At 36.6% G+C, this 15,378-nt stretch overlaps 1 protein-coding gene across 1 annotated transcript in view; it reads left to right on the top strand.

Annotated features, from left to right (window-relative positions):
• The first annotated feature begins 3,769 nt into the window (after positions 1–3,769).
• Positions 3,770–15,378, top strand: part of THSD7A (thrombospondin type 1 domain containing 7A) — a 217,238-nt gene continuing 205,629 nt past the window's right edge. The window contains exon 1 of the mRNA XM_074836557.1: positions 3,770–3,993. Within this exon, the coding sequence (XP_074692658.1) occupies positions 3,834–3,993 (160 nt within the window). The 5' untranslated portion in view covers positions 3,770–3,833. The remainder of the gene's footprint in view (positions 3,994–15,378) is intronic.

Below are 15,378 nucleotides of genomic sequence, written 5' to 3'. Positions count from 1 at the left end.
TCTAAAGATTTCTGGCTTAACCAGACTGTGAAATTGAAGATGGATGAAAGTCATGCTGGACACACTTCTTCACTGAGTATTGACTCTAGAAACAAATGTACTAGATATATGTTGTACTCTGCACACTTTGACATTACTACACGTAGAAATACAACATATTCAAGATAGAAGATAATATGATCGTGAAGCTTTTATTCATGACATTTCAACAGAGAAGGGTGCTAACATGGAACTGCATGCTAGCCGAGGAATACCAGCAGGGTGATTCTGTTTGGCAGGCAGCTTTTCATAGCCAGCAGCTAAGAAATTTATATCTTGTTCTCATTTCTCTTTCCACTAAGTAAAAGGTATTCCATGTTTTTTTTGTCATCCTCTGTTTAATGCTAAGAAACACAAACAAAGTAATTCCAATGTTTCATGGTTAACTCTACCTCATTTTCATAAAGGTCTTAGAGGTCAGTCATAGTTTCTCATAGAAAACAAAAAGGTGCTAACTTGTCAATCACTTGTGCGAGCAGTTTACAGATTCCACATAGCTCCTGTGGCTCAGATGAATAGTTGTATCTGATTAAAAGTCTACTGAGACTCATACGTTGGTGCTCCAAGGTACAACACTGACACTATTATGTTAGTGATACAGATACTAATGTTGACTGTAGTTTATTTCTATGCTTTGCCTAGAGGTTTCTTCTCAGAAGTACTTCACCATTTATTTGGGAATGTCTAAGCCATAAACAACTGATAAATTATGATCATTAGGTATGTATTAGAAGATGGGTTGCCAGCATGGGCTGGAAATAGTGGTTGCACTGTTAACTGGGAGGGAGGTCCCACTTTCACTGTAGCAAATAAGAAGAGGGCAAGAGTGTACTGATACACTGCGGTGGAAAAGGCTATAACAGCAGCTCTTCGGGTGAGGTGTGCTGATAACAGCTGAAGCTTGCCATCAGGATATATTGCCTCTTGTGTCTGAAGTCTAACTCCTGCAGTTAGGCTGGTGGGTGTCTCTGCAGGCATCAGCCTACTCTTTGGCCTATGGTTTCACTGGCCTTTCCCTGCCCTGATTAATAAGAAATGAGTGTATGTAATGCAGAAGTGATCTAGTGGCTCCTAAAAATAGCACGTCAGGAATCCTTATTTTTTTTCAGACACACAAGTACATTTGCATAATAAATATTCCCTCCATTCTGTCTCTGTGACATATTTCTGAACAGTTTTAAATGCATCACAGCTTCTTACCAAAAAAAAGGGTGAAATTATTCTTTCATAGTTCATTGATTCTTGACAGAAGAAATGGTACAACCATAAAAAGTAGTGTGAAATTATTTTAATAATCTCTATTTTAGTGAAATTTTAAAGTATGTGGTCCTATAGTTGCATAAATATAAGAAAATATTTGAGTGATTGTTTATGTGTGCTTACCCTCTCTCATGATATTGCTTTGTTCTGCTGTCAAAAACCACTTTGATTCATTGTGCCAACTACATGGATGATCTGTTCCCTGATGATGTTTCCGGATGATCTGAGTCACGTACAAACTATTTTCAGAGGCTTTCTTTATACATTCATGGAAATTCTAGGTAGTATCCATTGTATTTAATAACTCTGAAAAGGGTGCCTTTTCCCCTAGTTGTGCTATAAACTTGACTTTTCCCCTGATGTACAGCTCTAGCTACAAAGCCAACATTTTTACTCTTTATTTTTCAAAGGAATGTATAAGTTATATATGTTTTATTTTAACTATGCAGTTCAGTAAAGCTATTGCCACAGATTTCTTGATGATCTTAAAACTTTTTTAAGCGCTTAAATTCTGAGTCTTATTTTTTCATAAATTATGAAGCTGGCATTATTTTTGTTAGGTCAAGTATTCTCAATTCCCTCTACGTAGAATGTAAAATAATGTGCATGTGACTAACTTAACCTCAAATTTACGTGTGAAATTGCTATAATTCCATAAACTCAGAGAGCATTTTAATTTAAAGTAGTATTCTGTCCAGTTCAACAAAGCAAAGGCTGAAGGGGCTTCCATGCTTCCTGAAGTGAATACAGCATGATGTAGCAGAAATGAATAAAATGTATTTCCAGAAGTGCTTTAGCTGAGGGTACAAGTTCTGCATTAGGATGCTATAAATTTGTTAAGATCATGGCTTTCTATGTATCCCTTATCAACCTATAATCTCCTGATTGTTGCCTGTTTTTCAACAGCTGAGGAACAGTAATCCACACTTGCTTATCTCTCTTAATCACAGCCTCACAGTGCTAGAGCTCCCTGAGCCTTTAATTCCCTCTTAGAGGCGTAACAGAGTGGAAAGTAAACAAAGACGAATTTGCAACCTTCAACATTGCTAATTTGCTCTGATGTCAGAATATTTAAACAGGCAAGGACTTGGGAATTATTTGATCACGGCTGATTTTAATCTAATGCATGTGAAAAGGCTGAGTCTGGGAAGGTTGTGCAAAATGACAGGCATCCCAAGAGAGGTTGGCTGAAGGTTTCTTCTTTAAACAATAATAGCTCCATCATTTTCAAACTCTGTGTCCTGTGTTCTTACTGTGTATTTCTGTAGTTGTTTGCATTTTTAATGAAACTTTTTTAATGTGATAGCAGTTTTCTTGAGAATTCCTCATTTGCTTTCCAGTTTATAGGTGTCCGAAACCTGATCTTTAGGCTTGTTATTGCATCTGTTCACTGGGTAGTGGGTGGGAGAGATAAAGATCCCTATTTAAAAAGCTTTGTCTCTCTCCACGTTTTTGTATCATCATGACAGCCTAATGTATCCTGAACACTTTCATATGTAAAACTCAGTGTATGTTTTAAAAATGATTGATAACTTGATCTTCAAATTATTTTAAATGACACAGTTGACATTTATGCATGTATATATGTGTACATACTTGCTGGATAGGCAAGGATGTTATCTTGCCTTATATATTACATGCACACTTCATCTACCACAGAGGCGATGTGCTTGCACATACATAGACGTTATCATATACATATATTCATCTGTCCTCACAGCAGATAGCTGTATGTTATTACCTGAGATAGATGTGATAAATATGCAAGGCAAGTTAGTGGTTTTTAAATTTTTTTCCTTTTTTCCTGCATTTTCTTCCATTTCCCTTCATAAGGTCTTAATTGTCTATTTAATACATGTGTAATCACTTATTTTTTGTTGTTTACAAAATAGTTAATGTAGCATACATATTGTTATCAGGACAAATGTCTGATGCGCTCTTAATTAATATATATCATTCTGGCTTTATCTGTTCTGGTTGTATGACTTGTGTTTTGAAGCATGTCTGATGATGATTTCTTCTTTTCTTCTTGGTATGTATCAGTTGGGATTTTCCAGGGAGAGACGTGTCTGGGAAGCCAGCCTTTTGCAGTCACTCTCTACGTCGAGATTACAGCACTGGGCTATTTGTGTTTCTCCTCATTCCTGTTTCTCTCTGTCTCTCACTCTCTCCAGCTGGTGTAAATGACTGCTGCTGCCTCCCAGAGCAAGATAACCTGCTCAGTCAGCTGGAGCCCCCTGCGGACAGCTGTCTTGCTTTTAGCTGATGGAAAACTGCTACTAACCGCTGAATGGAAGAGCGTGGAGCAGCAACCATACTAGCAGCAGCCGCCGCTGCAGCAGCAAGAGCGAGCAAGGACTCTATTGTTCCCTGGTGTTAAACAGTTTTTCCTTTTCAACTGCCATGCACAATAGTGGGGGAGAGGTTTCCAGTCCCCTTCTCCCATGAAGAAATTCTGAAGAGGGGAATATTATTTGAAGAAGGTTTCGTGGTCGTGCTACGGATTTTGGAGGTGGCAGCAGGCTGCTGGAGACATGGGGTTGAGCGAGGGGAGCGCTGCTTTCTGCCGTGGTCCAGGGGTTTCTGCTGTGCCAGCCCGGTGCGTGGGAGTTCTTGTGCTTCTGCTGCTGGGAATCTGGGACGCTCGTGCACAAAGTGAATTTCAAACTTCATCGGTGTATTTGTGGAAGACCGGTAAGTAAGGATGCTATGTTAACACAACAGCAGCATATTTATTTTCTGTTGTAAGTAATAACCTTTTTGTGTGCTTTGTGTATGTGGAGAGAGAAAGTTAAATCTGAATTACTAATGTTTACTTGTAGGATTACAGGAAAAAAAAATAAATTAGGTCATCTTCCAGGTTTCCACTAGCCAAGCAATTATGGCAATTAAAGAACCCACATCTGTGACTCTGTGACACTGTTACTGGGATCTCTTATGTATTTTCTGTGTCTTCTGAGATTTTTCATTTTGTTTAGTAGTTCTGTGTTGTATGTAAATAGCAAAGGTCATGGCATTAGTGCCTGCCCACAATGGGAAGGAACATTTGTTACAATTGGAGTCAGCAACATTAACAGTGCTCTAAAAATATTGACTTTTCACAAAGAAAGATGTAATTCAGCATGTCTAATCTTTGTGCTCTGTGCTGACATGTAATATATTCAGCGTGGTAATTGATGGGGAGTTGGGTTTGTTAAATTTAGGTTTGTTGCACAGTATATTGGAACCATGAAAGGTAATGATGGATTAGGTGAAATAATCCAAGTGATGCCAGATCTTATAGCCAAAGAGCCAAAGGCAAATAGGCTGTGTGGATTCAGCACCACACTAGATAGATAATTTCCTCTACTTTGATACTAATGAGTTACGTGTCTGTTTTAAAGATTGCATAGTCATAACAGTGTTCCAACCTTAACTCTGCATTAAAAATCAGCAGGGAATTTCCATGTGTCTATTAATATATTACATTAATTCAGAAATTTGGCAGTGATGAATATGTGCATTTTAGTTGTCTAATACAGTTTTAGTTCCAATGTAAGTAGAGTCGAAGTCTCCTTTAGGAAATTAAAAAATGTCAAGCCAGTAAATATTTCACATTGGCTTTGGCAGTTGGCTTTCTTCCCTGTATATTGCCATGAATAAACCAATCCTAAAAGTAGTAGTTTTGTTTAAAAACTGCTTTTCCATTAAAGGATAATATAGTAGTAAGAGAGAGTGCAAATTAATCATTTGTCTGAAAAACAACTTTGAGAAGACAGTCTCTTTCCTGGATGGAGGGCCCCAGCCTTCTGCCACAGAAGCAGATCAATTTACAATTACAGTGATATCCTGAATTTTTTAAGAGGCTCCATCTATCCAGCAGCTCAGGGAGCAGATTAAAAGGAAATTCATTTAAACAAGAAGACAAGCTTTCCAATAAAGCTAGAAAGAGAAATCTGAAGAACGGAAAATCCTTTGTAACTTTCACTTCTGACTGGAAGAAGGGTCGCACAATGACAGTGACCCATTATTTTCTTCTGAACTGTTGACAAATTCAAAACATAGGTTTCAGTTCCATTACAGATTTGTAAATGTTCAGCAGACACTTAAAAAGCTGTAAAATACATGCACAGGTTTATGCAAAAGCACAGAAATAATATAGCATTTCCATAAATCATTTTACGTTTACCCTAAGTTGCTAGGCATCAGTAGAATAAACTCTCTGGCATTTTATTACGTCTCCATTTAACAGGTTGCATTTAAAAATGTAAAAATAGTAACATAAATGGAGAATAATAACAACTCTAGTTAACTAATACTTACAAATATGCACTACCAATTTGCTATGGACTTAACTCTGCTTACTTTGTATATAGTACATGTGCTCTGAAGTCATGTCAGTTAAAGCAGAAAGAAGGAAACTGGGTTGGCTTTTGTTTTCTCCCCCTTTTCTCCCTCCCAGGCAAAGGCTGCTCTTAAGGAACTTTTGTTTAGAACAGGTATGATCTAATTATGTTGCCTGATGAAGAGCTAGTTCTTCCCTTCAGCTTTTCTGCTGTGACCTCTCTCCTTTGTTCTGCCTGCAATAAGGAATAGGATCAGGATGTTTGCTGTACAGTTTTTAATATAACATCAGTGATTTAATGATACCATGATGAAAAACAAGTCAGAGTGGCTCTTTTCAAACAATGAATGGCGAGATGCAGTGAATAAGCTAGTGCATCTGTGTTTGGCTTATAATTAAATCTTCACTCTCTTTTTCTTAGCTGTTTGTTGAGTTTTGCTGTTTTCCCCCTCCTCTTTGTGGGAGGTTCTAGAAAGTGAACTAGGAGAACTGCTGGTCAGTGATCTGAAGGGATGTCTAGTATGGGGTGTATGAAGTTCAGCTAAAGTATCAGAGGGAATAATAAAACTGAACAGTAGTGAGCTCATCAACCTCAGATGGTATTTTGCTTTTCCTTCTGGGAAGAAAATGGGACAGGGGATTGTGTGGCTAAGACTATGTCTAGGAAGTCAGCTTGATTATATGCCTTTTGGGACCTGTTATGTCTGTTTTTTGAGAAAGTGATATTTTTGTATTGAATTTAGTCTGGCATCAGCTTTTGTAAGTGCTGTTCATGACTTGCATGTGTATAGTTTTTATTTCTAAGATTTTTGAAATAATGTCTTGGTGTATGGTACTCCATGTCTTCTATACTGGTTTACTGCACTGTGTTTTCTTAAGGATGCCCCTGACAATAATCTGCAGGGGTTTTGAGGTCTGAGTTGAGGCATTCTTTCTTCTATAAAACAAGAATTGTGATATCTGATACAGTTTCCTTATACTTTTTTTTTTTTTTTGAGAGAGAGATTGGTATTTTGGTTTATGGGATTTGGTTTTTTTGTTGTTTCGGGAGTGGGGGGCAGGAACATTCTTCTAATTCAAATTTCAATTGTTTACTTCCAACTTATGAAAACTTCTCAGGGGTCATGACTTTTCCTGTCTATTATCACCCTCCTGTCTACTACCATAAAAATCTCAAGTGTTTGTAAATACTCATGTTAACCAGTTTGGGGTTTAATTAGCTTTGGTTCAGCATGGACAATGTTGTGAACAACCTGCTTTGGGCAGGGAGATTGAACTAAATGATCTCCAGAGGTGCCTTCTAATCTCCATCATCCTGTGATATGGATGCCATCTCTATGTCATTTCTACTTCTCCAACTGAAACTGCTTTGAAGTTTTGGCTGTTGTAACATTTTTGATCTCTTGTGAGAATGGGTATTTGCTATTGCACATTTATGGTGCAATTATGGTGTGTTTAATGGACTTCCAGTGTTTTGAATGGCATTTAGATGAACATAGTTGATCATAGTTACTAGTCTTTAAATTAGGTTTCTTGCCAAACATTTTCATTCCATACCATGCAGACCTGGTGTATGCATTTTATTTTAGATACAAATACACAGCTGGTTCATTTTGTGTGGTCTCTGGGAAAGCCATCTGATTTCTTTAACATAAACTAGAGCAAAGTCTCCATCTGTGCAGAATACCTGGAGCTTCCCAGGAGAGCGATGAAACTAAGCAAGATTCCCAGAGCTGAGTCATGGCATCTGCTTGATGATTTGAGATAGAGAACAGCAGTTTTTAGCAACTCGTAGAACAGAAGTTGTGGTAATAAGGCGTGGTGATTCCATTGATGTGGGGTGGGCATATGCTGCTTGGCACTGGACTTCTGAAATTGAAAGAATTTTTGAATGACCTGTTTTGTTCATCAGTAATTGCCCTTCTCTGAGTCTACTGATTTCATTTGCAATGAACAGGTTTCTTTGGTTCAGGTTCTACATTGAACTTCTGTGAGTTCCTGAAGTGTTTTATGTTTTATTCATATTCTACCTTAACCATTACAAAGCCTTATTGAATTGTTTCTATATATGCACAAAAAACCCCCTATGTGCCACAATTCAGTAAAAACTGGTTTACTTTTGTTAAATATTTTTGTCCAGTTTCTTCTAAAGTGAAATTTTCATATTCAAGAACAGCTTATAATCTCATTTATACTGCCCACCATAGGCTAAGATTTTGATGTATCTGTAAGTTTTGCAGTGAACAATGTGAGGACTACTGATTCCGACATACAGGCTGCCATACAGTTATCATTCTTCCAAAACAAGATGATGCATATTGTTCTTGGTCTGTCATTCCATGATGCGGGCCATATATATACCAATTCTATACACAGCTGACTAAGCGTAAGCATTTCTCGCCACATCAGAACTCTCCTTTACTTCTTTCTGCCCTGTGCTTCATTTGTTTCGTTAAATCAAGCGACATGGTGATCTGTGATGTGCTGTCAGTGTTGGGTGTAATGCCTGCCTACAGTTACTAATATAATTACTGAAGAGCTGCACAAAATCAGCAAGGGTCGATCACACTGTAAAATTGCTTCTTCTGACAGTTTGAAGTAATGCACATTACACTCTTGAAGTGGAAGACGCGGCATTGGATTGATATCTCTGAACCAAAAAAAGTCATTAGAAAAAATCTAGGAGGATTTTTTGAGCTATCTGTAATTGTGTGATAGCAAGACTTCTGTATAACAATTGCAGCTGGATGTTTTCCCCTTCTTTTTATCAAAGGTAGAACTTGAAATAGACTTTTTGTAGGTAACAGTGCCTTTTTAAAATTAAAGGGAAAAAGTTTATTTCCTGAAGAGAACACCTAAGTATTTATATTTTCATGCTTATGTTGTGTCTCAGTATGTGAGAATTGGTCCTTACATAATAACTTGGTCAACATTTGAGGCAGTGAAGAATCAGAGGAAAAGTGATATGGGTGTAGGAAACATACAGAAGATCACATGTACTCTTGGGGTAGTGGAATCTCTGACTGAAATCAGTGTGCCAAGCTGTTTCCAGTGGGTCCAGAGCAGTGTTGCAAGCTCTGCACGCCAAGAGCTCTCCTTAACCTCTTTCTGAGTTTTTTCAGGCAGCAGCATCTCAACATGATTTTTCCTTGTTCCATTGTCTTGGGAAGAGGACTGTGCAATGGCCTCCTACTTCGCCTGAAGAGCCTATGAACAATTTTTTTTTGGTGTTTCAAGGTGTTACTGTGGGATCTTGTAACCAAATCATGCTTCTTCATTGCTAGATATCAACTTGGGTCTCAAGCCCCCCGACTTTCAGCTTTTTGATTTCCCACTTACCCACAGAGTAGAACAAACACAACCTCTGTACCATTGCATCCTTAGCAGGTTTTACAATTTTTACACATTCCAAGGCTCAAATCTATTTTAAAAGGAGTTTGGTGCCACAAGTGGAATTGGAGATAGAGGGTTTCCAGCACTTTGAAATTCCTCTTCTAACACATTTGGTGGCTAACAAACATAAAACCACTGAATAAAATGTCCTTATTTTTCCTGTGCATGTCCCTAGGACTGTCCTTATTTTCACAGGACTGAGTATTCCTATCTCATATTAATGCCTGAGGAGGGCAAAAGTCCTTCCTAGGACTGGCAGTCCAGCAGGCATTTCAAAATGTGCCTAAATACACACTGACAGGAATGATCACAAGGGAAGAGGGAGAGAGAAAAATTACCTAACCAGTCCTCTGATTAAAGCACTTACCTTTCAAGGGTTGTCAGCTTGTTTGTTGAAGCTGTTCCATCATATAGCAGAAAATTCACCATTTGTTTGAGTATATATATTTTTTTCAAAACCAGGGTAAGGAATTTTTGCAGTAATCGCAATTTGAGACTGGAGGCAGATATGCCTATGTCAGTAAATAGGAAACTTCTGATTTTAAAGAGATTATGAAGAAATGATCTGAAGAGGTGGATTAGATGTGAAGACCTAGGGAAAATGCTAAATGAGAAAAGATGTTTTAACTTGAGGCTTGACTGTCAGGAAGGGAATTCACATGTGATGATGAAAGAGGGCAATGAGGCCCTCTTCAAGGGAAAATAGAGCTCTAGTTACGGCGTGGTGAACTTGAGCTGGTACCTATACATCCTTGAGGAGTGAGAGGGAGGGGTCAAGATTTTTAAACTGCCAATGTAAAAGGTATTTTTCATGATTCATCTTTTTGATTCTCAGGTCAGAATAAGATAAAAGGAATATTAGTAAAAGCTGCATGTCATCAGCTTTTCAAAGAATAAAAATTATTCAAGCAAAATGTGCTAAAGATGCTTTACAGTTACCTCATTGATTTAAAATATAAATGATCCTCCAGGACTGAACGTGGTTAAGTGTTGGTTACATACGCCCTGCATAAATTCATATTAATTAGAGTTAGAATTTATCACTTCTATTGCATTCTGTAATGTGCATCGAAGCAACCACACTGTTTACTGTCTGTCTCCCAGTTAAATCTGACTTTTATGTAGTCAAATAGGGCTTGTCTATCTATGACTTGAATAAGGAAATATTAATTTTCATTAGGCGTGTTCATCACTCTTCCTCTTTTCCCTCATTTATAAAAATATCCTTTCAGATTTTTTACTCAACATATATTGTGCAAGGCAAGTATTAAGTCTTTGATTAATGCAAAAGGTTTTTAGTGCAGCCTGGCAACAAAACATTTGGCAGAGATGCAGAAAATGGTTGCTTTGAGGAAATGATTTATAAATGTTTTTTTAGTAATGTGTCCTTATTTAACAAAATCAAGAGTAAATATTTAAATGTTTGGAGAAAAATTTTGTGCTGCTGAAATTCTTTTTATTATGCCATTACTTTGCCATATCTGAAATAAGAAAATAGAAAAAAGTGTAGCTGATATTATAAGCCTCTAGTTAAGATAAACAAGTAATATACTCTGGGCTAATGGTTGACTTCACTTGTAGGATAGCATTTTGAAGCTGTCAGAAAAGTGGAAAATGGTAGTTGATCATGTTGTACTGGTAGCTGAGAAAGTCTGGATTGTTTTTAGCAAGTGCCCTGGAGTGCTTATGCTAACTGGATCAGCTGAATCCCTCAGTTTATAGGCATGCTGGAATGAGAGAATACCTCAAAAGCTATGGGTTGTTTTGGTCTGTAGGCTGTCTGCTCCAGTGTTGGATTAATTCAGTTTATTAGTATCTTACAGAACGGGGTTTAACTTTACAGTTCCCAACTCCACTTGATGTTGATGTTGTCTTTCATCATGTTCATCCACTTAGTTATTTCAGATGTCAGAAGTGTATATCTTTTAACACAGTAACTCCAGATTTAATAGGAAACCCAATTCCCATAATATAAAGGCTAGTATTCTCAAAGACAAGTAGTAATCTATATTTTGAGGTAAAATTTTCCATGGTATTTAATTTATACGTATATATATTGCTCACTGAACTACGTATTGTAGCTCAGAAAGTAATTTCTGGGGTTTAGGACAACACATTTATTCTGTTTAGTGAAGGTCCTTTCCTGCGTTCACAACTTTCCATATTATATGTCTTTTTTTTTTTTTTTTCTTCTATTCCTCTGTGATCTGTTCTCTGTTCACAAACAAGTCTTCTCCACATAATGGGGCTGGGAGACCCTTTTCTGGATATATGTTCAGTTAAAATCTCTGCTTCTCTTAGATTAGTGAAGCTGAAAAAAAAGTAGTGAGTAAAAATATATTCAGACTTACAGAAGTTGAAGATCTGTTGCTTTGTGTGGAACCTCAGAGGAAGCAATGGGATGGCAGAGCTTATAGTTGGAGACAGCAGTAGCGCATTGGCTTGGGTTCTATTTATGGATTTCTTCAATCTTTTTAAGTCTATTTCTGTCCAGTGAGGCAGAAAAAATATATAGGAGTTACTAAAATAATGAAAGAATTAGATGAGAGGAAACATATCCAGAAACCCTAAAAAAATCACATTATTGGGTAAAAGTTTTCCTAAATGATCACAATTAAAATAACTGTATTGTTCTGGATATTAAATCTCAGTCAAACAAAAGCTAATGTAAGCAATTTTGGTACCCCAGCACAAATTAATCTCCCTAGAAATCCCATTATTTACCACTTTCATATGAATGCTGTAAAGTGTTAAACATATCAGTGTCTGGGATTTCACACAAAATCCAACAGACATTTATTGTAGCAATCAGCATGTTCTCAGCATTAATTAGCACTGTGCATTTTGGTGCGGCTGACATTTCTGGAAGTTGTCAGTAGACCACAGTAGCTGTTTTGAATTCACTTTCTATATTTTGTGAGCATTGCCAAGATTGTTTTGGTGGTTTTATGGCTGTGGGATAGAGAAGGAAAATCTGGTGTATTTGCATGGATTCACGGAAGGGTTGGCATTAGATGCAGCCCTTATTGACTGGCCCGAGTGGAGTTTTCTTGTGTGATCCCTAGTGAATGGTGTTACTGGGATCACAGCAAGCTTTCAAATGTGCAAATACTGGTTAAGAGTTTTCCATATTTTTTTCGAGAGAGGGAGAGAGATAATAAATAACTGTTTTGTGTAGACTGTTTATATTGCATCAAGTGAGTTTGAGGATATTAATTGGAAATGGTTTCTGATGTAATGAGACATACTTAAACATTTTAAAGATTGATGACATCTGCTAATCCAATGAGAAATTTCTTAATGAGATATGTTATTACTTTCTACCTCCTGTATTATGCAAAATGAAATGTTTGTATTAGTGAACAATAATATAACTCTCCTTATGTGTGCTGGGAAATAGCTATTTTACCACTAAGCCATTAGAGAAATAAAGAATAGAACAGAGAGAGATTGTTTTATAATGACTTGTGTTTGTACAGTGCCTAGCACAATTGAATTGTCTTCAATTGCTGGTGTTCCTATGTACCACAGCTTTAAACAAAATGACATAATTAAGACTTGTTAAAGATGCTGTTTACAAAGATACAAAGATAAATTATTAACATTCTGAAAGAACATTCACATAACTTCAGGTACCAAAAATAGTTCAAATAGCTGATATCAAGATGCTGTACTAGAGGATAATAGAGGAGAAAATTATTTCCATAGGAAAAGAGTGTTAAGAAAGACCTTGGAAACAGGATTGTCTAATAGTTTCAAAATGCATTGTTGTGAGAAAATGTCTTCAGTAGTAAGAGGAATGTTTTTAACTGTTACTTAGTGTTTCCACATCCACAGATCTGGCAGTCACCCCTTCTTCTATTTGCAGGTATCAAAACTCTTGTTTTGAATTTGAAATGAATGTGCTTGATTATCCTAAAAGATCAATTGCGTTACGTAAAGTTTTGCTTGTTTTTCAGTTTTCTACTGACTGGTTGAATCAAGTGTACATTGTGATGAATTTTGTCCTGTTTTATTCTGGTTTACTTGATTTGCTTGTGATTTTCAGCCAAAATAATGCTCGGATTGGGGGAAGAGGTGGAGGAAGAGGCTACAAGCCATTACAGTAACAGTAAGACTGCTACATCTTCCAACAGGGACCATCAAACCTTATTTAAAAAAAAGCAGCCGTTATATGCTAGTAAAGAGGCTGGATCTTGAATCCAGTCTTAGATCTGCAAGTGGTTTGCAGTGGTGACATTGAGAATCTGTTTCATCTTCTGTAAAGTAACATTTATGTGATTATAGTTTTCTGTAGGTCTCTGCAAAAACAAAACAGAAGAAACTGAGACTTGTGATTTTTGATATAGTTATTATACAGTTCCCAAGAAACCAACACTTTATCACACTTGTAGTACTTGCCATATGTAAGCAAAAAAGGATGTAATAGAAGAAATTAGGACATTTGGGAAACAGGAAGAAAGAAGTTGACATGAGTGGAGAATACAAACATGAAAAGCATGGGGCAAGCAACCAGCAGCTATTTTCTGTTGAATACAAATATTTAAAATAGATTGTGAGACTCAAAAACTCAGGGGGGCTGAGAGAAGGTGGCAATTGCCCTATGAAGAGATACAGAAATTTTTTAATGAACAGGAATTTTCTAGTGAATCTGCCCGGAAGCTATGTTTGTACGGCATTTGCAACAATACATATACCTGAGTGTGCATGCTTGCATGTGTGATATATATGTGGTGGTCTGAAAACATTACTGAACAAGGTAGGTTACCTAGGTCTTCAGTGTCTGACTAAAACAGTATCACAGCTTGAATTTGTGGTCACATCTAATAACAGAAGTGTAATTTTTTTATATACCACTAATTTATTTTAAGAAATTCCAGCTTCACTGGTGCTGCTTAGCTTGCTAATTTTAAGAGGCATACTCTGAAGGCTGTCATTGAAATCACTTTTTTTTTTTTTTGTAACCCTAAATGAATTTCATGGTCAGCATTGCTTTTTAGACAGCAGCACAGGAAAGACCAACTTGTTCCTGTAAGACATGCTTGGTGCCATACAGAAGATAATGAAAGGAAGAGGAAGGAGAGTGATAAAGTGATTGAGCGTGCAAGGAAGATTTGTAGTCTTTAACTTGACGTGGATGAATGACTTGTGGCTCTACATATTTCCACTTGATATATGGAAGTCAACACCTTGGGGATAGTTTGGGTACCTGAACCATAAAGCTATGAAATGCAGGTTATTTTCTTTGCTATACTTGCACGTCTTTATAGGGAGCTGCAGGAGCAGTCTATGGGCTGTGCTACACAGAATGAGTTCTCTGAAACTCTGCAAAGTGCATACCATGACAGATTTGTATAGGTGATTTACATATTTACTAGTAATAAATATTTAATTTTCCCCCTCTGTGTCTAATATACTTTAAAAGCTTTATGGAATAAATCAAGATGATAAGTGTATGTGCTGATTATAATTAAGTCTTGGTTCTTTTGTCATAATACAGATTTAAGCTATTTTATCAGATGTACTACCAATTACATGTCATGGAAGTAACTCTGAATTTATGTTTTTGTTATATGGATGTAAGACAAGTTGGTTTTTGAGATAGCATCATTTTTGTCTTCTTCTTATCCTAACTCTGCAAGAAGTTCATTTTATTGCTCTGAGGTTGTTATGTAGTAAATGCCTTCCCTTGACAATACTGGATTTACTGGTTACATGATTCGTAGTTTCATCCAAACAGTGTACTGCTTATTTTCTCTCTTAACACAAAAGTAATAGTCTTTAAGTATCAGGTCTGAAAACAAAAGCTAAAATTTGGTATCAAAGATTTTTTACCTTTTGGATGCAGAAGTAGGTTTTCCAAAATAGGTATGTTTTTCTGAAGTCTCACATATAAAGGGACATTGCTGATTGGAAATGAAGTAACAGTGAAATAAAAATACTGCCATGCAAACAAAAAAAAGTCTCTCAAAATGACAATATCTGTTGCTTACATAATGCCTTCATCACTCTCACTTAAGAAATAGAATGTAGGTGTGTTCATATTGAGGAGAAATCTTTCATATTATTATTAGACTAGAAAAAGATGAAACAATGAACCTGTGTCTGTGAGTAACAATATGTAATTTAATCTGTTCATATATAGATGCTAGTTTGGGTGTAAGTCATTGTAAGAATGATGATAGCAGATAATTTGCTTCTAAAGTAGCTTATGTATCTCTTACAAAGGTTGTATATACATCTTCTGAAGTAATAACCTGGCTGTTTTAGTAAATTAAAGGCAATCTTCAATATATGCTCCTACCTTTCTAAATATATTGTTTTCTCCGCAAGTAAAACACTGTTACCCACAAAATTTATTA

This window comes from Strix aluco, chromosome 1 (assembly GCF_031877795.1).
Source record: "Strix aluco isolate bStrAlu1 chromosome 1, bStrAlu1.hap1, whole genome shotgun sequence".
NCBI lineage: Eukaryota > Metazoa > Chordata > Aves > Strigiformes > Strigidae > Strix > Strix aluco.
This window is presented reverse-complemented; position numbering and strand designations above follow the sequence as displayed.